Source organism: Coccinella septempunctata, chromosome 1, assembly GCF_907165205.1.
Source record: "Coccinella septempunctata chromosome 1, icCocSept1.1, whole genome shotgun sequence".
In the NCBI taxonomy this organism is placed as follows: Eukaryota; Metazoa; Arthropoda; class Insecta; order Coleoptera; family Coccinellidae; genus Coccinella; species Coccinella septempunctata.
This window is the reverse complement of record NC_058189.1, coordinates 60518209-60544995: the sequence shown is the minus strand read 5'-3', so window position 1 is coordinate 60544995 and position 26787 is coordinate 60518209. Positions and strand designations below refer to the sequence as shown.

The window sequence follows — 26787 nt, the reverse complement described above, 5'->3', positions numbered from 1 at the left end:
ATTTTCGAAACGAGTAGCATAATTCATTACTACTGCGAGTATTCGAGAGAAAGCTCTTGCTATATTCATATAGTAACCTTGAGGTTTTCTGAATTCTGACCTGGCCTAAGTGAATTTAATTTAAATTTAATGGATCAGTGAAGTGCTCATTGTGGTCAGAAGTTATGAATCAGATATTCATAACAAATGTTACGTCTGCCAGTCAGTCAACAACAGGAAAGAACCGTTAGTTTATTCTACTGACCGATGTTTAATTGGTCATTCATCCAACACTTTTACACTTCGTCTTCGGCGTACAGGTTTTTCCGTTTAAATTGAGGTAATTTTTCTTTGTAGCCTAAATTATAAATGTTCTTTTAGAAAAAACTGGGACATTTGGGGAGAGCTCTGGCTTTCCCCCCTCTTTGTATACACCACTGTCACCATCGTTGGTGGTATTTTTTGAGCTTTCTATAAGGGGGAAAACAAATTTTCATGTCCAGAATCTGCTTCTTGAGATATTGCTGGGACTGAGATTAGGTATTTTAGTAATAATAGAGTCTCTGGTAATAATAACATACTTCCCAGCTCGAGGATCTCCCGATGCACAACCTGTAGACTTGCAGTACTACATCTTGAGTCTCACCTGCGCGTCTCCAACAATTTCGGAAGGTACTACAGTTCATTTTTCCGTGAACTCAAGAAGGTAGCAACGTCACTGAAACAAAACCAATTCACTGTTCAACAGCGAATTCATAATAGCGGCAAATCTCGGTGAATCGGTGAAAACACAATCATTTTTGAATTATCAACTGCCGCCTCCGCAAATTGCATTAAATTAGATTTGAATAGAGTCGTTCGAACTTTTGGAAAATGCGATAGTTCGGAAGTTGCCAGTGTGCGGTGGCAAATGTGATTAGAATCGTTTCAATGATACAGTGACGTGTAGTGTTATCACAGCGGTACCGGCGTATGTTGTTGATAGCCGAATACAAAACATCGAAAAAAAAATTTTAACCGGAAGATTTCGATATGGCTGTGACGGACAACAAGAAGAGTGTGGTGAAGGCATACGCGTGCTGGTTTTTCGGGGGTATATTCGGTCTTCATTTGTTTTATTTGGACCGGGACGCCCATGCCTTCTTGACCTGGAGCACCTTGGGAGGTTACGGCTTGGGGTGGCTGGCGGATGTCACGAAGATTCCTAGGTATGTGAGGGATTGTAACGAGGATCCGAGATACATGGAAGAGTTGGCGTTTAAAATAAGGCATAATAAGAAGGTGAGTTTCGGTTCCTCGGAAATAATTCATTCAATCGATATGACAGCTTTTTCCAAAATATTTACAATAATCGGGATTCACTCGAGCGTCGTGGAGACATATAGTGGATTTTGAAGATTAGATGGTAGAAGGAAAAAAAAGTTCTACGATGTATGCATTTTCAGTGGTGGGGAAAGCGTCTGCAGGTTTTCAAAGATGTAAAAAAAAACGTCAGGTGTATTTACGCGAGTGTGTCAGATTAAGATACTGCATATTATGCCCTACGTGTCTCTGATGATTAATTCATGTTAATCTGACAGTTTTCGTAGTGGGTCTGGCCTTACGGAAGAGTTGAAAATGGTAAAACAAAAATTTTTTTCGAACGTGTCAAATTTTCAGGGGATATTTTAATTGGAAGTTACTTTTCATGGGACTGACAATTAGGACGTGACGTAAGGTCACAGCAATTCTTCAGGCCCGGATCTACGATTTTTTCTGACCGGGGCAAAAATTCATGATGGCGCCCCCCCCCCCCCCCCTTCTAAGGTTCGTAGGAAAAATCTAATTGCATATTCGTCATCGCTTTCAACCCGAGTTATTTTTTTCACTAGTTCCAGGTGGTATAGATTATGCAATTAGATTTTTCCTAAGATAAGTACTTTGGGAAAAAAATCACTCTTATTTTTTTCCCATTGTTCCATCAAAACATATTTTTTCTCATTATTCCTTTAAAAGTTATTCTTTTCCCAAAATACTCCCAAAAAACTTGAAAAATTTTTTTTTTTTGAATATCTGTTTGCATATTCGTGTTCTACGCCCTCGAATTAGTGTACAGAATGAATTCGGTTTTGATCGGAGACCAAAAATATTCTTCAAAAAATCGCCCACTCTGTATATATTTCATTTTGTGAAAACATTTTAAAACACTCCATTTCGTGAAACTTTTGTATAAAACAATTATTTTTTGTACCTCTCTTAGTAACAAAGTTAAAGGGGGGCTCAAATTATGGTGAAAAACTCGGTACCTATACTTCATTCAAATTTATTTTAGCAGTCGGTTGGCCATGAAATAATTTTCTCAAGTTTTTGTAACTAGAACGAAGTTAGGTTGGCACTCATGAAATGTCGTTAATGTCATAACGCGGTTGCCACCTACTCTGTAATCTGTGGTTGCCACAACTAATATCAATTTTTATTACGAAAATGCCGAAAGTGATTGAAAAAAGAGACAGGGTTTCAGGAAGTGCTATTTAGAATTCAGGTCCGCTCATTCAAATAGTTATACACTGATATTCTAAAATCCACAATACGTCAGACGATAGCGAACATATTCAATGTAAGAGAATTTATATAATGTTTCATCTGAATCTAAAAGACTTATATTTCAGCTGAATATTTCCACAATCAGAAAGATTGTGAATGAAGAGTATGACAAAGAATTTCCTTCTATTGGGAGACCCAAAAAAGTGGTGGCATTTGGGAATTTTATGTTTGAGTGAATTAATGCGAAAAGTTCCCTAAAATGGATTTTTCTATTTTTCATTTGACTTGTCCTATACAATGTAATGTTTTAAGGTACTAATAAATACCTAATTATTATTATTACATCAATGTATTAAGATGAATAGCCACAAATACGCGCAAGTTGCCCTGTTTTTTGTTTATTCGTGTGAAATTTTTGTTCAACGGTGAAGTTGCATCTTAACTTGAAACTTCCTTCAACTCCTTTTAATTATATTGATGCAAGATGATTTTTGTTGAAGAATTTAACATTCTTGTAATTATCTGTTAATTCCTTCGGGAGATACCCGTTCCCAACCGCTGCATCATATGCATTTCATCTCCGGGTTAATATTTTTGAAATCTACAAATGATGTAAGCCAAAGTAGATAACGAACATTAACTCTCCTCAAGCTAGTGCATATTATGATATTATACTGATCTCTTGTATTTTCCATGCAAATAACTGGATTTGGTGTGCCTTCAATCAGTTTGTTTAAACTTCAATTATGTTCGTCACATATTGTCCGAAGAGATTCGACATTGTGATAAAATACATAATAATAGAAACTTTTACGTAGAACGGGCAACACAGCGTTGATTTAAAACCCAAAAATGTTTTGACAAGCTTCATAACCCCACATTTTCGTACTATACAGAGTGAAATGTGTCAAATTTCCATGGCCAACCGACTGCTAAAATAAAGTTGAATGAAGTATACATCTATGGAAAATTTGAAAAAATTTCAATCTCACTGATTTCCACCAAAATTGGTGTTTTTACTAAGGCATAGATTACGAATATGCAAATAGAATTATGCTGAAAGGATTAGTTTTTAAGTTATGGTCTATAGAAAATCGGAAATTTTGGCCCTTAGTTCCAGATGAGAAGGCGATGAGTCGACAGGCAAAGAAATTACTGCTGGACGCAGTGTGAACATATCAGATCTTTCAACCTTTTTCACCCAAGTGTGGCGGTCATTCGTAGATGACTGAATAATATGCAGTTAATTGATCCCTCATTGATTTTAAAGATTTTAGGCATAGTGATGGTTTATCATGTGTCCATTCTACACTTTCCATTTTAGCACTAGGAAATTAATTTTTTACGAGAAAATCAAAAGTAAAAAAATTTTAACCTCTGGTTGATTTTGGCGCCCCCTTGAGCTGGCGCCCGGGGCAAGCGCCCCGCTTGCCCCCCCCCTAGATCCGGGCCTGCAATTCTTTGAATATGCAAATAAAATATTTTCGTCACGCTTAAATTGTCAGATTAGGAAAATATATATTTGTCAACATGTACCTAATTAACCATATTATGTTTTTTTTTTTTTTCTTTCTTCGTCTTTTTGTAGATTTATTCCCGGTAACGGGATACAGCAGCAATAGCAATAGCAATAGCAATAGCAACCATATTATATACCTTAATCTGACACGCTCAAGTATAATATATGTACAATGACCGTTTTTTTCTACTATTTGTATTTTTACAATACAATTCCCCATATATACAGGTCTAATTTTTGGTAGAGGTATATCGTATATTCCCTTATATTGATCTGACACGCTCTATTGTATAGAAAACGATGCAAAATTTAGACGTCATTATTACCGATTTTTCAAAAATGATTGTCCAATAATGGTATGAAACCGGTGCGATGAGCATACAAAAATATGAAATAAATTAAAATTATACATTTTATTCGACGTCAGGAAAGAAGACAAATGCTCAGACAAGTCGTTTTTAAATTTGCGACGTTATTCTGGGTGTCCAAAATTATATCGAAAAAATTTAATGGTTGATTCTACGTCAAAGAATAGGACGTTACATTTATCAGAACCTATATCCGGAAAGGCTCAGTTTTCGAAATACAGGCTGTTTTAAGTAAATTCGCCGAAGCAGACATATCATTTATCCAATGATTTGCTGCTTCACCCATTTTTCTAATATTTATTCCGGAAAAAAAGTTCCATAATTGATATACAGGGTTTTCCACGGTTGCCAAAAACATGGATACAATGAAAAAGGCATAGAAAAGAAATTTCATTATTTCTGAAGCTGAAATTTTGAGAGTAGGTCACTGAGATCATGAGGATGAGTTTCGTCTATCCAGTCATAAGCAAAGATTATAGAGTAGAAAGATAGGAAACGCCCTCATATCGCTAGTACTAAAAACCGACTACATTTTGGCCAGTGAAAACACATTTGACAATGAGATGGCGCTGAAAACGTATTATCAATACAGAAAAACTGTTTAATAACAGTTTTCTCTTTTATAATTGAGGGGCGCGAAATTCGAATTCTATTCCTTGTATTCAATTTCAATATTGACCTTGTTGAGACCAGAAAACAAACATCCTGAGCGACAAAACAAAAGGATGGTTTTGTTTTGTGACCAGGATGTTAGTTTTCATCTGAACATTTTTTGGAATCGATTGGTATCAATGATATACACTGTTGGATGTGCTAAATTTTTATTTGCAATCTATAAAAAATTCACAAAAATTTGAAATTATGGACAACGAATAGTGCTTTGACTAGGATACAAGAGTACATGGTTATCTGGCTATAGTTACGTGAAAGGTGTTTTTTCTGAGAAAACGTTTCGAATTAATAAACTGAGGTGAATTTTTACAATTTATATCAGAGATTGATATGAACCAATATTCAATTTACCGTCATAGGATACACATTTCCGTTACTTACATATTATTTACAAAATTTTCAGAACCAATTGAAAAAAACCTTACATAGGTATACAAGCCTTGTATTCAAGCCCGTCAGTATAATGTCAGTATAATTTCTTCATGCTTTTTCATGATTTCTTCATGGTATGGTCTCTTTATGACACAATATATAAATTGATTGACGAATAAACAGTCACAGAAGGTTTCAGGTTTCATAAAACTTTGACTTTCCAAACAACAATTTGACAGTCACCCAATTCCCAAATCGAAATCCATAAAACTTTTGCATTTCTGAATATATTGAACGCAATTGAGAATCTTTGAATGGACATGTAAAAGTCATAATTTCCCCTAAATGAGCCCTTCATGTAAGGGATGCTTCCTGCATACAACAATTTACGTGGATGAACAGTTCTCAATCGACTTGCAGTAAAATGTTTATTGCACATGGTGTAGTCAGTAGTGTTTGCAGGCCTTTACGCGCCCTGAAAATTTTATCCACTTCGTAGCACTGAAAACAAAAATCAATGAATGACCGAGTCACATGTTACCAGTTTTAATACTTACATTCCCATTTTCCTCAGTAAAATTCGTTTTATTTGCTCCACAGTTCTTCACCATACAATAATTTTCGAACGATATTCTGAGGTTTTCGCCAAGAAATCCGACAAAAATTTCAATAATCAGCAACTAGAACCGGCTTGAAAAATAAAAGGCGATACGAGGTTGTCTATGGATACGAGAATCAAAACATTCAAAACCGGTTTGATCAAAATGGCCATATGACTCTGACATCTCGCAAAATTTTATATGTCTCTCGAATTGATATTTTAACCAGGGCCTTAAAAACACATTTGAAACACAGAGGGCGCTCACATCACTCTAGTCGCTTCGTTTCCTATCTTTCTACTCTATAATCTTTGGTCATAAGAAAATAATTGACATTTCGGCAGAAAATTTCTTATAAAACTCCGGTTTCTCACATTCGATTTAAATATAAATGGAAATATTGGAAATATCAATATCTACTACTATCTAGTGATCATTTCAACGGTTAAACATCTGCAGTGCAAAGATATTCTGAAATTGATTCTTCAACCTATACAGAGGCGGAAAACCCAACGACAGTTTGGGGTCTTTCAACTTATACCATCGGTTTTGAGGGGAATGTATACAATATTTCAGAAAGTAATTTCAGATCACTGACGAAACTCTACAAATATAATGTTTCTTCACTATCTTCAATAAAAATGGAAGAAATATGACTATAAAAAGTTTTTATGGCAAGTGGTACGACTTATATTCCTCGAAATTTTAAAACGACGAGTACCACATCACCTATTTTAAAAACAATACCAGGTACCTACAATAAAATTATTTCTGTGAAATATGACGACTTGAAAGTACCTTTTATATTGAGTTTATTTATGCGGATATGCTTCTGATTGAAAAAAGGAAATGGATGAAAAAAAAAAAGGAAAAAGTGGCTAAATTATTTGAAAAAATAGATGCAGCATCGGTAATGACCTTCATTAAAAGGTTCATGAATAATTGTTTCTCATTTGATGTAGACAAAATTGAGCATTTTTTATTCATGTGGCATCTAGGACTAATTTCAGTAAATAATGTCTATCCATTCCAAAAATAGTATCAATGATTTATGCTAATTATGTTTTTCGAAGAGAATTTTACAGTTTTATAATAAGATAATAATCAAGCCGTTAAATAATTTTTGTAATTAATTTTTTTATTTCTGCAATTTGAAGAGATATATTATAATTCAGAATTTTTGTTCTTGTTGAATTTCATTCAAATATCATCCACTTCTCTTCAAAGTATTTTTTAACTTCTGTTACCTACATTGAAACAAGATGAATTTAGTTATTTTTTGCAGCCTCCCTATTCAACGAGTAGATTTGTATCTGCTCTGATGGTAGGATATCTTTGGGGCCAACTGGTTATGATAGCAATACCCGAAGAAGTAGTTGGAGGAGTGGACTGGAGCTTCATGCACTGGCTTATACCTTTCGCTGTAGCATTAGGTAGGTTTGTCACAAATAGTTGTGCTCAATATTATCGGTGATAAATTAGAAATTCTAAGATTGTGAAATTAGAACTGCAGCCCAAAAAAATATCTAGTTGCGTGAAGAAGTTCGTTGTTCATTCTTATACAATGAAGTACTATTATCATCTACGAGGATGTATTGTCATCTAGTTAGCCTAGAGCAGTTCCATGCATAAAAAAAAATATTGCGTTACCATAGCAACGAACGATAACTCCTTAGAAGTGTCAGTGTGAAGTTTGAGGTCAAAAAAGTAAACCAGAGTTACTCAATAAATTGAAAGAAAGAAGATGCCCTCCGAAATTGTGAAAATCGAAAAATTGGAGTATCGAGCCATCATCAAGTACCTGTATTTAAAAGTGTTAAGAGGGAAGCAGATTTACGAAGATATGCTCAATACCCTTGGTGTTCAATGCCCTTCGTATGCGACCGTGAAAAATTGGACTGCAAGCTTCAAAAGAGGTAAATTTTCCATTGAAGATGATGACCGATCGGGAAGGCCAGTTTCTGTGTCAGTCCCCGAAAATATCGATGCAGTTCATGACATGATTTTATCAGGCCGTCGAATTGGGCTAAAACGGATATCTGAAGCACTGAATATTTCATACGAACGCGTTCATTATATAATTCACGTCAATTTGGATATGGGAAAAATTGCTGCAAAATGGATCCACAAATGTTTGAAAGTTGACCAAAAGCGTGCAAGGATAGAAGCATCCCGTTCGATCTGTGCTCGAATTGAAAACGATGTAGACTTTTTCAACCGAATTGTTACTATGGATGAGAATTGGGTACATTTCTACGATTCAGAAACAAAGCAACAATCGATGGAATGGCGACACTCTGGTTCTCCAAGACCTAAGAAGTTTCGTGTCCAAAAATCTGCTGGAAAAGTTCTTGCTTCAGTGTTTTGGGGTTGCCATGGAGTAATCATGATTGATTTTTTGGATAAGGGTAGAACAATAACCGGAGATTACTGTTCAACATTACGATACTGATCACTCTACGGGAAAAAATTAAAGAGAAAAGACGCGGAAAGCTATCCAAATATGTTTTGTTTTTGCAGGACAACGCCCATGAACACAAATCTTATGTTGCCATGCAAAAAATTCGTGCTTTAGGGTTTGAATTACTTATTCACCAGATTTGGCCCCATCTGACTATCATCTCTTTCCTCAACTGAAAAAAAGTTTAAAAGGTCGTAAATTTTCTTCCAACGAGGAGGTTATGAAAGCTGTGGAGATCTGGTTTGCAGAGGAAGAAGAAACATTTTTTTTTAAAGGTCTAGAGACGTTGCAGGTTCGCTGTAATAAATGTATCCACTTAAGAGGAGAATATGTTGAGTAATAAAATATCTAGACATTGAAATTATGTTTGGTTCTATAGTAGGCTAAGAATTTTTCAATATATCCTCGTACTGCTTCTTGCTACTTGCTTCAATAAATCAATATACAGGCTGGGCTTTTTAAAACGAAACAGACGTGACAACCACCTTAATTGTTGGAGAAAGTAATTACCAATAATAATTATTTCGTTGTCTCATGTTGACAATTAATGGTTATATCATCGTAACCACAGAATGAATTAGTCAAATAATTGATGATTTCACATAGCATGGTTAGCGGAATGACTGGTACTGTACGAAATTCAAAATTGAATATCTCGAAAACAAATGCATTGAATGAGAAAAAAATTAATACGTTGAATTCAGGATAAAAAGACCTTTCAAATGAGGTATCACTCACCCTATCTTTCCTATTCAAAATTTAGGGGTTGGTGTTCTAACACTAAGGGTTGAAGCGATATAGTTGTGAATTTGACCTTAAAAGTTGTCCCCCTCGAAACAAAAATCGACGTGTCCGAGCATTTTTCGAAATAAATTTATTCCGCCCGTTATCTCGCCTGTTTCGTTTTAAAAAGCCCACCCAGTGTCATTATCAGTTTTGTAAGCTCAAACTTAAGTTATCGAAGTACCTATTTATGGAATCATTTTGCAGGAGTTTGGGTGGTGGGAAACATTGGACGAGAGCAGGGAGGACCTTGGCCGACAATAATAATTTCCTACCTAAGCTACGTATCCAGATGGTATTTTTACGACATCAATACCTGGCTCACCATTGTGACGTTTTTCGCAGCCCTTGGATTCAATCAGTTTTCCAAGGAATGGAGGAGGAAACCCCGCAGACCTCAGTCGACCACCAAAAGGGTGACAACATTGGTCCTCTGCGCAATGTTATACATCGCGTTATGGTCATCTTATTTCTATTTCAATGGTAAGATAACGGATACGAATGGTGATGAGATACCGGTCCATGAAGCCATTCATCACTTCTTCACGTCCCCCTGGTGGACGGATCTGAAACAGTCGCTGATAGATGTTTACCAATATGCCCAGCATCATGGATGGTGAGTTTCTACTTAAGAGCATACAGCATAATTTGTGTGTTTTAAAAGAACCCAATTTTCTTTGAAATATGTGGTATGTAGGTAATTTTTTCCTCGAGAATGGTGCTACGTAAAGCTTTCTATGAAGGGTACTCTTTTCTTTTTCTTCAGAAATGTTTGAGGAGTCTCTATTTCTCTGGTTAAGATATAAATTTGATCACTTACCCAAGAGTTAGGAGTAATTTTATGAAAGACTATCAACTAAACACACTCTGGTATCTAAAGAAAAATAAACGTCTTGAATAGATTATTCCTCAAATGAAGTTTATTTTGATTCCTTCATTGTAGAATCTACAGTAAATCTACACTGAGTGAATCTATACTCACTATTGCGAAAGTTTCATATCTACTGGTGAATAATAGGGTTAGATTCTTGATTGTAGGCACCATGTCCTTTTTCTGATAAGTAATTTAATATTTTTTGAGTTTTCATCCTTTTTGTTTGAAGTTTATCTTTTTATTTGATGATATGCGGTTTCAAACTTTTTGAACAGATGTATTGGCTGAGTAAAACACATATAGGGGGTAAAAAATATTTATTTACAAAATAAATTAACAAAATAAATCAGTCTTTTTCAGTTATTAAAATGCTAACAATAAATTATGTACATTAATCAACTTCCTCGATGGTAGGACCTCTGTTGCCGCCAAAACCTCCCGCTTGTTGTCCACAATTTCCAGGCATTCCACCGTTGAACCCATTTCCACCAGCTTGGCCTCCACTGTAGAGTTTTGTCATGATCGGAGCGCAGATGGATGTCAACTGTTTCTGTTTGTCTTCGTATTCCTCTTTTTCCGCCAGAGTATTGGAATCCAACCACTGGAGACAATTCTGGCATTCCCTGTCAACGGTAGCTTTATCTTCAGCACTTAGTTTGTCTCCACAGTCGGCTACAGCTTGTTTCAGTTGGAAAATATATCCCTCTAGTTGGTTTCTGGCTGAAATTCTAAGCCTTTGCTTTTCGTCTTCTTCCTTATATTTTTCTGCATCCGCAACCATCTTATCGATGTCCTTCTGGGAGAGACGACCCTTGTCATTCTTGATTGTGATATTTCTCGAATTTCCAGAGCTCGTATCTTTGGCGGAAACGTTCAAGATTCCATTTGCATCGAGATCGAAGGTGACTTCAATTTTTGGGACTCCACGTGGCGCGGGTGGAATTCCAGTTAAATCGAACGTTCCCAGCAGGTTGTTGTCTTTGGTCATGGCTCTTTCACCTTCGAAAACCTGGATGGTAACTGCTGGTTGGTTATCTGCGTAAGTCGTAAATGTCTGAGTTTGTTTGCAAGGAATTCTCGCGTTTCTCTCGATGATTTTGGTCATTACTCCTCCTGCCGTCTCGATTCCAAGTGATAGAGGAGTCACGTCAACCAAAAGTACGTCTTGGATCTTGGAATCGTTTTCACCGCTGAGTACCGCAGCTTGGACTGCTGCTCCATAAGCGACTGCTTCATCCGGATTGATGGATAGGTTCAAGGGCTTGCCACTGAAGAAGTTCTGGAGTAGCTGTTGGATTTTTGGTATTCTTGTAGATCCCCCGACTAGGACGACATCGTGGATGGATCCTTTGTCCATTTTAGCATCAGCTAAAGCTTTCTCGACCGGTTGAAGAGTTCCTCTGAATAAATCTGAACACAACTCTTCGAATCTAGCTCTTGAGATTTTCGTGTAGAAATCAACTCCATCATACAAAGCGTCGATTTCAATCGTAGCTTCAGTGCTCGATGACAATGTACGTTTGGCTCTTTCTGCTGCAGTTCTTAAACGTCTGAGACTTCTTGGATTGCTTCGAAGGTCTTTCCTATATTTTCTCTTGAATTCTTCCGCCAGGTGATTCACTAATCTATTGTCGAAGTCCTCACCACCTAGATGTGTATCACCGGCTGTTGCTCTTACTTCGAACAGAGATCCTTCGTCTATTGTTAGAATGGAGACATCGAATGTTCCACCTCCAAGATCGAAAATCAGAACATTTCTTTCACCTTTCAAATTCTTGTCCAGACCATAAGCCAAAGCAGCAGCTGTTGGTTCGTTAATAATCCTCATAACGTTCAACCCAGCGATGACTCCGGCATCTTTCGTGGCTTGTCTTTGAGAATCGTTGAAATAAGCTGGTACAGTGATTACAGCATCTTTCACTTTCTCCCCAAGATACGCCTCTGCCGTTTCTTTCATTTTCGTCAAAACCATCGAGCTGATCTCTTCAGGAGCGAATTTTTTTTTTTCCCCCTTGTGCTCAACCTGGATTTTCGGCTTGCCATTTTCATTAACAACCTTGAAGGGCCAATGTTTGATGTCTTGCTGAATTTTTGGATCGTCGTATTTCCTTCCTATCAGTCTTTTCGCGTCGAAAACTGTGTTGCTGGGATTCATCGCTACCTGATTCTTGGCCGCATCTCCAAGGAGTCTTTCGGTCTCTGTAAACGCCACATAACTTGGGGTCGTTCTGTTTCCTTGGTCGTTTGCGATGATTTCCACTTTTCCATGCTGCCAGACACCAACACAAGAGTATGTGGTTCCCAGATCGATTCCAATTGCTTTCACCATTTTTCCACTAATTTTACTTTAAAACACCACTTTTTTCACAATGTAAAAACGCTCTTTCAAGTTGCTTCACTTGCTTGTGTTCGCTTCGAATGCTTGCTTTCGAATACTTTGAATCTACCGCGCTGCGCTCGGTTTATATACCTGCCGAAGTATCGATCTCGAACGGTCTCGAGTTTGCCCGATTGTTCTAGAATCTCACAACTGGCAGGGGCGTACCCAAAACATTCTTCCTCGAATTTGTGAAATGGATCATTTTATTCTCGTTGAATTTTCATTGTTTTTTGATTTTCAAATGATCTGTAGAACACGCATTTTAATGCGCATTATTAGATCGAATATCAGATCAAAAAGCTAATTGATGAAATTCATTTCGAATAATATCAAACTTACATAAACGAATAGAAATATTGAATATCATTAAATTTGATCTTGAAATAGTTATTTGTGGAACCAGTTGGGAAAAGCATTATTAATTTTTCGCAAAGAATGTGAAATACGAAAAATGATGTTTCCCAACTTGTTTCACACAATATTTGTTCTAATTCTGAATAGGTTGTTGCTATTACATACCTAATTCAAATTGAAAATACCAATAAATTGTCCAGTGAAGGAAATCATTCAATTTTTCTCTGCGTTACTATGAAAGCAAGTATCGTTCCATTATCAGTTGCGAAATATTTTACTTTGCGAAATGTGAAACGTTTCAAAACGTCAATGAGTTTTAAAAAGTGTCACTTTACATGTCAAAATTAGAAAAAGAATGTTACAGAATTACAGAAATCTTTCACAAAAAAATATACCCCAATTTTTTCAAGTGTTCCTCATTTTTCACCTCATTTTGCTGTTGAGTTGAAGAATAAGCAACTATTGAACTTGGTTCATTGAGTGGGGCATGAAGAAAAAATTGTTAACTCAAAATTTTTAGGAGTTGTGAAAATAAAAAAATATCAACTCGATATGTTTCCGGACCAATGCTCATTCGATTGTGAGTTATGAAATAACCCAATGAAACTCCTTTTGTATGTGAATGATTTTTGAGAATATCATGTTATTGTCACAAGAGGAGTAGAAGTGAAAGAATGGAGGGGTGAAACAAAATAGTTTCATTAAGTAACAATTAAGCATCACTAAAATAGTCATAATAAAATCTTCCGCAGATTTTCGGCTCTATAATTTACTTTAAAATGAAGAAATCCTGATATATTCTTTTATTCCTTCTCGATCATGAAATTTGAATAAGTCCTACGATAATTTGGATTCAGATAAGTTTCTGTATCATAATCTTCAATCTCAACACATCGAGTAGATTTGTAGTGATCCTGAATCCGATCCTGGCAGTCGAGAACTTCCAGAATTCTCCAGCCCTTTCTCGGTTCTTCTAGCGTGGCGTGGAACATTTTCAATTTTTCTCGTAAATAACAAAAATAATACTGTAACTGAATCGACATTCGTGTACGTACTTTGTTATCATGATTTATATCGTTTTTATGGGTAGCATGGAATAACTGCTGAAAATCCCAAACTGAATATGTTTTGTTGCGCATTATGGAATTTTTATAATACATTTTCAAATCGTACGCTGTTTGTTCTGAATATTTACACCAAGTGTTTTTCAAATAGGTGGTCAAAATTAAAGAGCTTATAAAGGGTGTCCCGATTCAACGTTCATTTATTTCAGGGGGTGATTATAAAGATACGAGTAAAACTTCATATCAACTTAAGTAGCAAAATACCATAACTTTTGGCAATGAATTGACCATAATATTCTCCACAACTTGGTATAAAGCATGCAGAGAAGATGCCAAGCAGCTATTGATGGTCTATACTTTGTATATAGAACCATAAAAATTCGATTTTTTCAGAACTTCGGCTTTTCACACAATTTGATACTTCTTCAGATATTGAATTGATGTGGCCGATACTTGATAAAAATCCATTGAACTTAGAACAGTTTATACGATTTTCACAAAATGAGTTTTTAAACCACGCTATCACAATTCAGGTGGGCGAATAATTTTGACCACCTATTTCAGGACCACTTGGTGTAAATATCCAGAACAGATGGCAAACCTATATAGCGTACGGTTTGAAAATATATTTTCAAAATTCCATAAACCGCAACAAAAAAATGTTCAATTTCCGATTTTCAGTAGTTATTCCATGCTACCCGTAAAAACGATATAAATCATGATAACAATAAAGTAAGTACACGAATGTCGATTTAGTTAAATTATTATTTGTGTTACTTTCGAGAAAAATTGAAAAAGTTCAAACTACGTCTCCTCTTTCTTTCTATTCACGTTACGCCAGAGTGCCAGACGAATCGAGAGGGGACTGGAGAATTCTGGAAGTTCTCGACTGCCAGGATCGGATTCAGGATCACTACAAATTTACTCGATGTGTTAAGATTGGAAATTATGATTATCTGAATCCAAATTATCGTAGGACTTATACAAATCTCATGATCGAGAAGGAATAAAAGAATATATCAGGATTCCTTCATTTTAAAGTAAATTATAGAGCCGAAAATCTGCGGAAGATTTTATTATGACTATTTTAGTGATGCTTGATTGTTACTGAATGAAAATATTTTGTTTCACCCCTCCATTGTTTCACTTCTACTCCTCTTGTGACAATATAACATGATATTCTCAAATATCATTCACATACAAAAGGAGTTTCATTTGGTTATTTCATAACTCACAATCGAATGAGCATTGGTCCGGAAACATATCGAGTTGATATTTTCACAACTCCTAGAAATTCTGAGTTAACAATTTTTTCTTCATGCCCCACTCAATGAACCGAGTTCAATAGTTGCTTATTCTTCAACTCAACAGCAAAATAAGGTGAAAAATGAGGAGCACTTGAAAAAATTGGGGTATATTTTTTTGTAAATGATTTCTGTAATTCTGTAACATTCTTTTTCTAATTTGAACATGTAAAGTGACACTTTTTAAAACTCATCGACGTTTTGAAACGTTTCACATTTCGCAAAGTAAAATATTTCGCAACTGATGATGAAACGATACTTGCTTTCATAGTAACGCAGAGAAAAATTGAATGATTTCCTTTACTGGACTATTTTTTGGTATTTTCAATTTGAATTCATAGTAACAACCTATTTAGAATTAGAAAAAATATTGTGTGAAACACGTTGGGAAACACTATTTTTCGTATTTCGCGTTCTTTGCGAAAAATAATGCTTTTCCCAACTGGTAGCACAGGTAACTATTTCAATATCAAATTTAATGATATATTCAATATTTATATTCGTTTATGTAAGTTTGATATTATTCGAAATGAATTTCATCAATGAGCTTTTTGATCTCAAATTCGATCTAATAATGCGCATTAAAATGCTCTAAAATGTTCTACAGATCATTTGAAAATCAAAAAACAATGAAAATTTAACGAGAATAAAATGATCCATTTCACAAATTCGAGGAAGAATGTTTTGGGTACGCCCCTGCCAGTTGTGAGATTCTAGAAGAATCGGGCAATTTCGGGACCGTTCGAGATCGATACTTCGGCAGGTATATAAGCCGAGCGCAGCGCGGTAGATTCAAAGTATTCGAAAGCAAGCATTCGAAGCGAACACAAGCAAGTGAAGCAACTTGAAAAAGCGTTTTTACATTGTGAAAAAAGTGGTGTTTTGAAGTGTGGAAAAAATGGTGAAAGCAATTGGAATCGATCTGGGAACCACATACTCTTGTGTTGGTGTCTGGCAGCATGGAAAAGTGGAAATCATCGCAAACGACCAAGGAAACAGAACGACCCCAAGTTATGTGGCGTTTACAGAGACCGAAAGACTCCTTGGAGATGCAGCCAAGAATCAAGTAGCGATGAATCCCAGCAACACAGTTTTCGACGCGAAAAGACTAATAGGAAGGAAATATGACGATCCAAAAATTCAGCAAGACATCAAACATTGGCCCTTCAAGGTTGTTAATGAAAATGGCAAGCCGAAAATCCAGGTTGAGCACAAGGGGGAAAAGAAAATATTCGCTCCTGAAGAGATCAGCTCGATGGTTTTGACGAAAATGAAAGAAACGGCAGAGGCGTATCTTGGGGAAAAAGTGAAAGATGCTGTAATCACTGTACCAGCTTATTTCAACGATTCTCAAAGACAAGCCACGAAAGATGCCGGAGTCATCGCTGGGTTAAACGTTATGAGGATTATAAACGAACCAACAGCTGCTGCTTTGGCTTATGGTCTGGACAAAAATCTGAAAGGCGAAAGAAATGTTCTAATTTTCGATCTGGGAGGTGGAACATTCGATGTCTCCATTCTAACAATAGACGAAGGATCTCTGTTCGAAGTAAGAGCTACAGCCGGTGATACACATCTAGGTGGTGAGGACTTCGACAACAGATTGGTGAATCACCTGGCAGAAGAATTCAAAAGGAAATACAGGAAAGACCTTCGAAGCAATCCAAGAAGTCTCAGGCGTCTAAGAACTGCAGCAGAAAGAGCCAAACGTACATTGTCATCGAGCACGGAGGCTACGATTGAAATCGACGCTTTGTATGATGGAGTTGATTTTTACACGAAAATCTCGAGAGCTAGATTCGAAGAGTTGTGTTCAGATTTATTCAGAGGAACTCTTCAACCGGTCGAGAAAGCTTTAGCTGATGCTAAAATGGATAAAGGATCCATCCACGATGTCGTCCTAGTCGGGGGATCTACAAGAATACCAAAAATCCAACAGCTACTCCAGAACTTCTTCAGTGGCAAGCCCTTGAACCTATCCATCAATCCGGATGAAGCAGTCGCTTATGGAGCAGCAGTCCAAGCTGCGGTACTCAGCGGTGAAAACGATTCCAAGATCCAAGACGTACTTTTGGTTGACGTGACTCCTCTATCACTTGGAATCGAGACGGCAGGAGGAGTAATGACCAAAATCATCGAGAGAAACGCGAGAATTCCTTGCAAACAAACTCAGACATTTACGACTTACGCAGATAACCAACCAGCAGTTACCATCCAGGTTTTCGAAGGTGAAAGAGCCATGACCAAAGACAACAACTTGCTGGGAACGTTCGATTTAACTGGAATTCCCCCTGCGCCACGTGGAGTCCCAAAAATTGAAGTCACCTTCGATCTCGATGCAAATGGAATCTTGAACGTTTCCGCCAAAGATACGAGCTCTGGAAATTCGAGAAATATCACAATCAAGAATGACAAGGGTCGTCTCTCCCACAATCGCAACCACATCGATAAGATGGTTGCTGAAGCAGAAAAATATAAAGAAGAAGACGAGAAGCAAAGGCTTAGAATTTCAGCCAGAAACCAACTAGAGGGTTATATTTTCCAACTGAAACAAGCTGTAGCCGACTGTGGAGACAAACTAAGTGCTGAAGATAAAGCTACCGTTGACAGAGAATGCCAGAATTGTCTCCAGTGGTTGGACTCCAATACTCTGGCGGAAAAAGAGGAATACGAAGACAAACAAAAACAGTTGACATCCATCTGCGCTCCGATCATGACAAAACTCTACAGTGGAGGCGCAGCTGGTGGAAATGGGTTCAACGGTGGAATGCCTGGAAATTGTGGACAACAAGCGGGAGGTTTTGGCGGCAACAGAGGTCCTACCATCGAGGAAGTTGATTAATGTACATAATTTATTGTTAGCATTTTAAGAACACTGAAAAAGACTGATTTATTTTGTTAATTTATTTTGTTAATAAATATTTTTACCCTATATATGTGTTTTACTCAGCTACCACATCTGTTCATAAAGTTTGAAACCGCATATTATCAAATACAAAGATAAACTGCAAACAGAACCTTTGAAAACTCAAAAAATATCAAATTATTCATCAGAAAAAGTACATGGTACCTACAATCAAAAATCAAACCCTATTATTAACCAGTAGATATGAAACTTTCGCAATAGTGCATCTATCTACATTAAAGGAGTCAAAATAAACTGCTCAACAATTGATAGAGATCATTAACCTTCCATCAATTCATTTGAGGAATAATCTATTCTAGACCAAAGATTATAATCTTTATTCTGGACGTTCAGTTTTGTTTAGATATCAGAGTATGTTTAGTTGATAGTCTTTCATAAAATTACTCCTAACTCTTGAGCAAATGATCAAATTTAAATCATAATAATATGATAAAGACATCTCTTACTTCAATTCGAAATTAGTTCAGTCCTTGACTTGTTGGTTTGGTGGATTTTGATTACTATTATTTGAAGATTCGTTTCCACTACCTGATGTTTGCGTGTCGGTATTTGAAAACTGGGTGCTAGAGGTTGAAGGCTGCGGCGTGATAGGGATTGAAGGAGTTTGTAAGCTTGTTGCTGAAGATGATGGTGTATAAGAGGACGATTGGTTTTGTAACATTTCCATATTTTCTCCAACAGTTTCGACGGATTCTTCAACTTTACTGATTTTTCTGTCTACCAACACCTACAGAAAAATTATAGTATGTCAGGAGCAAAGCTACATTTGAATTTCGTATAGGGACCACATGTTTGTCATCCCTACCTGTAAATTCTTCATGTCTTTAATATCCGAACTCAGGAAAGCTGCACTACTTTCTAAACATCACTAAAATAGTTATAATAAAATATTCCGCAGATTTTCGGCTCTATAATTTACTTTAAAATGAAGAAATCTTGATATATTCTGTTATTCCTTCTCGATCATGAAATTTGAATAAGTCCTACGATAATTTGGATTCAGATAAGTTTCTGTATCATAATTTCCAATCTTAACACATCGAGTAAATTTGTAGTGATCCTGAATCCGATCCTGGCAGTCGAGAACTTCCAGAATTCTCTAGTCCCCTCTCGATTTGTCTGGCGTAATATAACGTGAATAGAAAGAAAGAGGAAATATTTTTTTGACAGACGTAGTTTGAACTTTTTCAATTTTTCTCGAAAGTAACACAAATAATAATGTAACTAAATCGACATTCGTGTACGTACTTTATTGTTATCATGATTTATATCGTTTTTACGGGTAGCATGGAATAACTACTGAAAATCGGAAATTGAACATTTTTTTTGTTGCGGTTTATGGAATTTTGAAAATATATTTTCAAACCGTACGCGATATAGGTGTGCCATCTGTTCTGGATATTTACACCAAGTGTTCCTGAAATAGGTGGTCAAAATTATTCGCCCACCTGAAGATATATATATATATATATATATATATATATTCTTTTGAATGTCAGCAATACATTTTTAGTTATCAAACAATATAGCATATGTATGAGTTTCAGCAAAGGTTAGTGTAACGGGGTACCATAAAATTTGGAGTATGATACAAGAGCTTAGGGAAAAACCTCAGTAAAAAAACCCTGTCTCCCCGTGAGTAGTGTAGTGAAGTCAAATTTGTTCACAGAATAAGCTTTTAATACTGAAGGGCTTCCTTTCCATTGACATGAAAATTTCTTTATCCTCTTCCATTTCGAAATAATATCTGAAACAAAGAAACGGAGCAGAAAACGAGAAAAAAAAAAGAATAATAAAGCCTTCATCCAAACTCATTCTAAGACTTGATGATGACTGAAGAAAAAAATAAATAATCATAGGTACCTGAAGATGCTATTGTGGTAGCGAAACCTGTGTCGTGGTTTAAAACCTCCTTTTGTGAAAATCGTATAAACTGTTCTAAGTTCAATGGATTTTCATCAAGTATCGGCCACATCAATTCAATATTTGAAGAAGTATCAAATTGTGTGAAAAACCGAAGTTCTGAAAAAAATCGAATTTTTATGGTTTTATATATAAAAAATATAGACCTCCTCGTGCATCAATAGCTGCTTGGCATCTTCTCTGCATGCTTTATACCAAGTTATGGAGAATATTATGGTCAATTCATTGCCAAAAGTTATGGCATTTTACGACTTAAGTTGATATGAAGTTTTATTCGTATCTTTATAATCACCCCCTGAAATAAAGGAACGTTGAATCGGGACAGCCTTTATATGCTCTTTGATTTTGACCACCTATTTAAAAAACACTTGGTGTAAATATTCAGAACAAACAGAGTACGATTTGAAAATGTGTTATCAAAATTCCATAAACCGCAACAAAACATTTTCAGTTTGGGATTTTCAGCAGTTATTCCATGCTACCCATAAAAACGATATACCTAAATCATGATAACAAACTACGTACACGAATGTCGATTCAGTTAGAGTATTATTTTTGTTATTTACGAGAAAAATTGAAAATGTTCCATTCACGCCACGCCAGAAGAATCGAGAAGGGGCTGGAGAATTTTGGAAGTTCTCGACTCCCAGGATCGGATTCAGGATCACTACTAATCTACTCGATGTGTTAGATTTTAAATTATGATACAATTGATACAGAAACTAATCTGAATCCAAATTATCGTGGGACTTATTCAAATTTCATGATCGAGAAGGAATAAAAGAATATATTGTATTACATGTAGTTATCTTTGTAGTTCTAATACCATTCAACATTGTTTTTTGTTAAATTTCTCAATGGGGAGCTGATTTGGGATGAAATATTATACATATATAATGATTTCTTCATTTTAAAGTAAATTATAGAGCCGAAAATCTGCGGAAGATTTTATTATGACTATTTTAGTGATGCTTAATTGTTACTTAATGAAAATATTTTGTTCCACCCCTCCATTCTTTCGCTACCACAATAGCTTCTTCAGGTGGGCGAATAATTTTGACCACCTATTTCAGAAACACTTGGTGTAAATATCCAGAACAGATGGCACACCTATATCGCGTACGGTTTGAAAATATATTTTCAAAAGTCCATAAACCGCAACAAAAAATGTTCAATTTCCGATTTTCAGTAGTTATTCCATGCTACCCGTAAAAACGATATAAATCATGACAACAATAAAGTACGTACACGAATGTCGATTTAGTTACATTATTATTTGTGTTACTTTCGAGAAAAATTTGAAAAGTTCAAACTACGTCTCCTCTTTCTTTCTATTCACGTTACGCCAGACGAATCTAGAGGGGACTGGAGAATTCTGGAAGTTCTCGACTGCCAGGATCGGATTCAGGATCACTACAAATTTACTCGATGTGTTAAGATTGGAAATTATGATACAGAAACTTATCTGAATCTAAATTACCGTTGGAATTATACAAATCTCATGATCGAGAAGGAATAAAAGAATATATCAGGATTTCTTCATTTTAATGTAAATTATAGAGCCGAAAATCTGCGGAAGATTTTATTATGACTATTTTAGTGATGCTTAATTGTTACTTAATGAAAATATTTTGTTTCACCCCTCCATTCTTTCACTTCTACTCCTCTTATTGTGAAAATAACATGATATTCTCAAATATCATTCACATACAAAAGGAGTTTCATTTTGGGTTATTTGATAACTCACAATCGAATGAGCATTGGTCCGGAAACATATCGGGTTGATATTTTTTTATTTTCACAACTCCTAGAAATTTTGAGTTAACATTTTTTTCTTCATGTCCCACTCAATGAACCAAGTTCAATAGTTGCTTATTCTTCAACTCAACAGCAAAATAAGGTGAAAAATGAGGAGCACTTGAAAAAATTGGGGTATATTTTTTTGTAAATGATTTCTGTAATTCTGTAACATTCTTTTTCTAATTTGGACATGTGAAGTGACAATTTTTAAAACTCATTGACGTTTTGAAACGTTTCACATTTCGCAAAGTAAAATATTTCGCAACTGATGATGAAACGATACTTGCTTTCATAGTAACGCAGAGAAAAATTGAATGATTTCCTTCACTGGACTATTTTTTTGTATTTTCAATTTGAATTCATAGCAACAACCTATTTAGAATTAGAAAAAATATTGTGTGAAACACGTTGGGAAACACTATTTTTCGTATTTCGCGTTCTTTGCGAAAAATAATGCTTTTCCCAACTGGTAGCACAGGTAACTATTTCAATATCAAATTTAATGATATATTCAATATTTATATTCGTTTATGTAAGTTTGATATTATTCGAAATGAATTTCATCAATGAGCTTTTTGATCTCAAATTCGATCTAATAATGCGCATTAAAATGCTCTAAAATGTTCTACAGATCATTTGAAAATCAAAAAACAATGAAAATTTAACGAGAATAAAATGATCCATTTCACAAATTCGAGGAAGAATGTTTTGGGTACGCCCCTGCCAGTTGTGAGATTCTAGAAGAATCGGGCAATTTCGGGACCGTTCGAGATCGATACTTCGGCAGGTATATAAGCCGAGCGCAGCGCGGTAGATTCAAAGTATTCGAAAGCAAGCATTCGAAGCGAACACAAGCAAGTGAAGCTTGAACTTGAAAAAGCGTTTTTACATTGTGAAAAAAGTGGTGTTTTGAAGTGTGGAAAAAATGGTGAAAGCAATTGGAATCGATCTGGGAACCACATACTCTTGTGTTGGTGTCTGGCAGCATGGAAAAGTGGAAATCATCGCAAACGACCAAGGAAACAGAACGACCCCAAGTTATGTGGCGTTTACAGAGACCGAAAGACTCCTTGGAGATGCAGCCAAGAATCAAGTAGCGATGAATCCCAGCAACACAGTTTTCGACGCGAAAAGACTGATAGGAAGGAAATACGACGATCCAAAAATTCAGCAAGACATCAAACATTGGCCCTTCAAGGTTGTTAATGAAAATGGCAAGCCGAAAATCCAGGTTGAGCACAAGGGGGAAAAGAAAATATTCGCTCCTGAAGAGATCAGCTCGATGGTTTTGACGAAAATGAAAGAAACGGCAGAGGCGTATCTTGGGGAAAAAGTGAAAGATGCTGTAATCACTGTACCAGCTTATTTCAACGATTCTCAAAGACAAGCCACGAAAGATGCCGGAGTCATCGCTGGGTTAAACGTTATGAGGATTATAAACGAACCAACAGCTGCTGCTTTGGCTTATGGTCTGGACAAAAATCTGAAAGGCGAAAGAAATGTTCTAATTTTCGATCTGGGAGGTGGAACATTCGATGTCTCCATTCTAACAATAGACGAAGGATCTCTGTTCGAAGTAAGAGCTACAGCCGGTGATACACATCTAGGTGGTGAGGACTTCGACAATAGATTAGTGAATCACCTGGCGGAAGAATTCAAAAGGAAATATAGGAAAGACCTCCGAAGCAATCCAAGAAGCCTCAGACGTCTAAGAACTGCAGCAGAAAGAGCCAAACGTACATTGTCATCGAGCACGGAGGCTACGATTGAAATCGACGCTTTGTATGATGGAGTTGATTTTTACACGAAAATCTCGAGAGCTAGATTCGAAGAGTTGTGTTCAGATTTATTCAGAGGAACTCTTCAACCGGTCGAGAAAGCTTTAGCTGATGCTAAAATGGATAAAGGATCCATCCACGATGTCGTCCTAGTCGGGGGATCTACAAGAATACCAAAAATCCAACAGCTACTCCAGAACTTCTTCAGTGGCAAACCCTTGAACCTATCCATCAATCCGGATGAAGCAGTCGCTTATGGAGCAGCAGTCCAAGCTGCGGTACTCAGCGGTGAAAACGATTCCAAGATCCAAGACGTACTTTTGGTTGACGTGACTCCTCTATCACTTGGAATCGAGACGGCAGGAGGAGTAATGACCAAAATCATCGAGAGAAACGCGAGAATTCCTTGCAAACAAACTCAGACATTTACGACTTACGCAGATAACCAACCAGCAGTTACCATCCAGGTTTTCGAAGGTGAAAGAGCCATGACCAAAGACAACAACTTGCTGGGAACGTTCGATTTAACTGGAATTCCTCCCGCGCCACGTGGAGTCCCAAAAATTGAAGTCACCTTCGATCTCGATGCAAATGGAATCTTGAACGTTTCCGCCAAAGATACGAGCTCTGGAAATTCGAGAAATATCACAATCAAGAATGACAAGGGTCGTCTCTCCCAGAAGGACATCGATAAGATGGTTGCTGACGCAGAAAAATATAAAGAAGAAGACGAGAAGCAAAGGCTTAGAATTTCAGCCAGAAACCAACTAGAGGGGTATATTTTCCAACTGAAACAAGCTGTAGCCGACTGTGGAGACAAACTAAGTGCTGAAGATAAAGCTACCGTTGACAGGGAATGCCAGAATTGTCTCCAGTGGTTGGACTCCAATACTCTGGCGGAAAAAGAGGAATACGAAGACAAACAGAAACAGTTGACATCCATCTGCGCTCCGATCATGACAAAACTCTACAGTGGAGGCCAAGCTGGTGGAAATGGATTCAACGGTGGAATGCCTGGAAATTGTGGACAACAAGCGGGTGGTTTTGGCGGCAACCGAGGTCCTACCATCGAGGAAGTTGATTAATGTACATAATTTATTGTTAGCATTTTAATAACACTGAAAAAGACTGATTTATTTTGTTAATTTATTTTGTTAATAAATATTTTTTACCCTCTATATGTGTTTTACTCAGCCAATACATCTGTTCAAAAAGTTTGAAACCGCATATCATCAAATAAAAAGATGAACTTCAAACAGAAAGGATGAAAACTCAAAAAATATAAAATTACTTATCAGGATATATTTCCAGATACACGTACCTATTATAACTCAAAAATCTAATACCATTTTATTAACCTATTGATAAACAAATGAATCCAAATACACAGCTCAACAATAGATATAGGGATCAGTGAAATCACTATGATGTTCCATAAACTTATTTCAGGAATAATCGATTCATGAAGTGCATTTTGATCAGGTACTATAGAGTATGTTTCGTTGATATTCTTATTTTTTTCAGAAAAGAATGAAGAGTTTCCTGTAAAACATTTTCAATTGAAAATTTGAGAGATATTAAGTTTGAATAACACAAGGAGAAAAGAAAGAGAAAATTCAAAGTCTCGGTAAAGCTAGCACAAAATTGGGACCCCACGAGTAGGTCTCGAACATTCTTTTCTTCGAGGCGTACATTCGATGAGACAATTTCTGAAATTCGTTTCATGTTGAATTTAGAACTATTTTCGCTGTAAAGCCTATCGAAGCATTCTTGGAGATACCGTTTTTCTTCCCTTTTAAACAAAATTATCCTCGCAAATAAAAAATAATAAAATTTGAAATTCCAGGTATGAGATATGGAAACAAATAATAGAACTATCAGATCCACAAGGGGAGCAAAATGCTTATAAGATTTTGGGAGTTGGTCCTACAGCCAGTCAAACAGAAATAACAGCGAAATTCAGAGCTCTAACTAGAATTCATCATCCCGACAAAGTGAAAGATCCAAACAGAAGGAGAGAAGCGGAAGAAAAATTCATGGAAATAAAGCAGGCATACGACACCCTGTCTAATATAAAAAAGAGGAGGGTGCGGCAAAACCGAAAATCTGTGATGGACGAAGAATGAAGACTACATGAGAATTATATTCTTATTATTTAAAGAACTGATTTCAAATCGAACTTAATCAAGAGAATCAACATATGATTCACTTCCTCAAGTGTAGGTACACCGAATTTTCAAATCCAGTACACAAATTTCGAGATTATTAATTGAAAATTTTCATCAAAACTCAATCGAAGAATTTGGGGAAGAGTGAAATATTTATCTCAAATACACCAGTTACAGTTCAAACAGCTATCACTAGTAAAAAATAAAAAACAACATCCCACCTTTCAAATTAATTCTCGGAATATGGTAGACACTATTTCCATGAATAAGTTTTACACAATGATTTCGTTTTTTTTTTCACTTTTAACTGAAGAATATACTTTTATCATCACATTAAAAATTAATTGTCCCATGTGATACAGTATGATGTATCATTAGTCCTTTTTTGTGATTAACTAACGACCTCCGCAGGGCATGTGCATTTGTACTTAATTTATTTATATATTGAATCAGAAGATAAAACCGTCCAGTTAAAAATCGTTATTTATTTTGAAATTTTAGACCACATTTTATTGCATTGTGGATTTCACCTTAAAAAAAGTTTCTATCAGAACAATGTTGGGTGAATTCATTTTAATGTGCCTCTTTCGAAAAAAGAGATGTTTTAAAAACCAAATAATGTTAGTTATACTACTATGTACGAAAAATTATTACAATTATGAAATTTTGTTGGTCAAAAATTAAGAAACACTTCAAAAGTATTGACTCAACTTTTTAATTTTTAGGGAGACGAATCTACTTAATTTTATATAATTGTTCAATTTTTTATAATGTTAAGACTCAATTGATGATATGTTGAATATATTGTTTGTAATTAAAATGTTTATTGACGATATGATAATAAAAATATAGAACTACATCCATTTCTTCTGAAGATTCCCTTTTCAAGTTCAAATGAAACCATCTAGAATGAATTTTAAAAGAATTTAATGATTTAAAA

The 26787-nt window shown here is 36.0% G+C and overlaps 4 protein-coding genes across 4 annotated transcripts; 3 read left to right on the top strand and 1 right to left on the bottom strand.

Moving 5' to 3' along the window:
- Positions 1 to 646: 646 nt before the first annotated feature.
- On the top strand, positions 647 to 26704 carry LOC123323049 (dnaJ homolog subfamily C member 22). Its single transcript, XM_044911250.1, has 4 exons — positions 647 to 1260; positions 7318 to 7465; positions 9484 to 9892; positions 25526 to 26704. The coding sequence occupies exons 1-4, from the start codon at positions 1012 to 1014 to the stop codon at positions 25803 to 25805; spliced, it is 1086 nt and encodes a 361-aa protein (XP_044767185.1). The 5' UTR covers positions 647 to 1011; the 3' UTR covers positions 25806 to 26704.
- On the bottom strand, positions 10456 to 12573 carry LOC123323046 (heat shock protein 70 A1-like). Its single transcript, XM_044911248.1, has one exon. The coding sequence runs from the start codon at positions 12477 to 12479 to the stop codon at positions 10542 to 10544; it is 1938 nt and encodes a 645-aa protein (XP_044767183.1). The 5' UTR covers positions 12480 to 12573; the 3' UTR covers positions 10456 to 10541.
- On the top strand, positions 16062 to 18182 carry LOC123323045 (heat shock protein 70 B2-like). Its single transcript, XM_044911247.1, has one exon. The coding sequence runs from the start codon at positions 16151 to 16153 to the stop codon at positions 18092 to 18094; it is 1944 nt and encodes a 647-aa protein (XP_044767182.1). The 5' UTR covers positions 16062 to 16150; the 3' UTR covers positions 18095 to 18182.
- Positions 22781 to 24855, top strand: LOC123323047 (heat shock protein 70 A1-like). Its single transcript, XM_044911249.1, has one exon. The coding sequence runs from the start codon at positions 22827 to 22829 to the stop codon at positions 24762 to 24764; it is 1938 nt and encodes a 645-aa protein (XP_044767184.1). The 5' UTR covers positions 22781 to 22826; the 3' UTR covers positions 24765 to 24855.
- Positions 26705 to 26787: the final 83 nt, after the last annotated feature.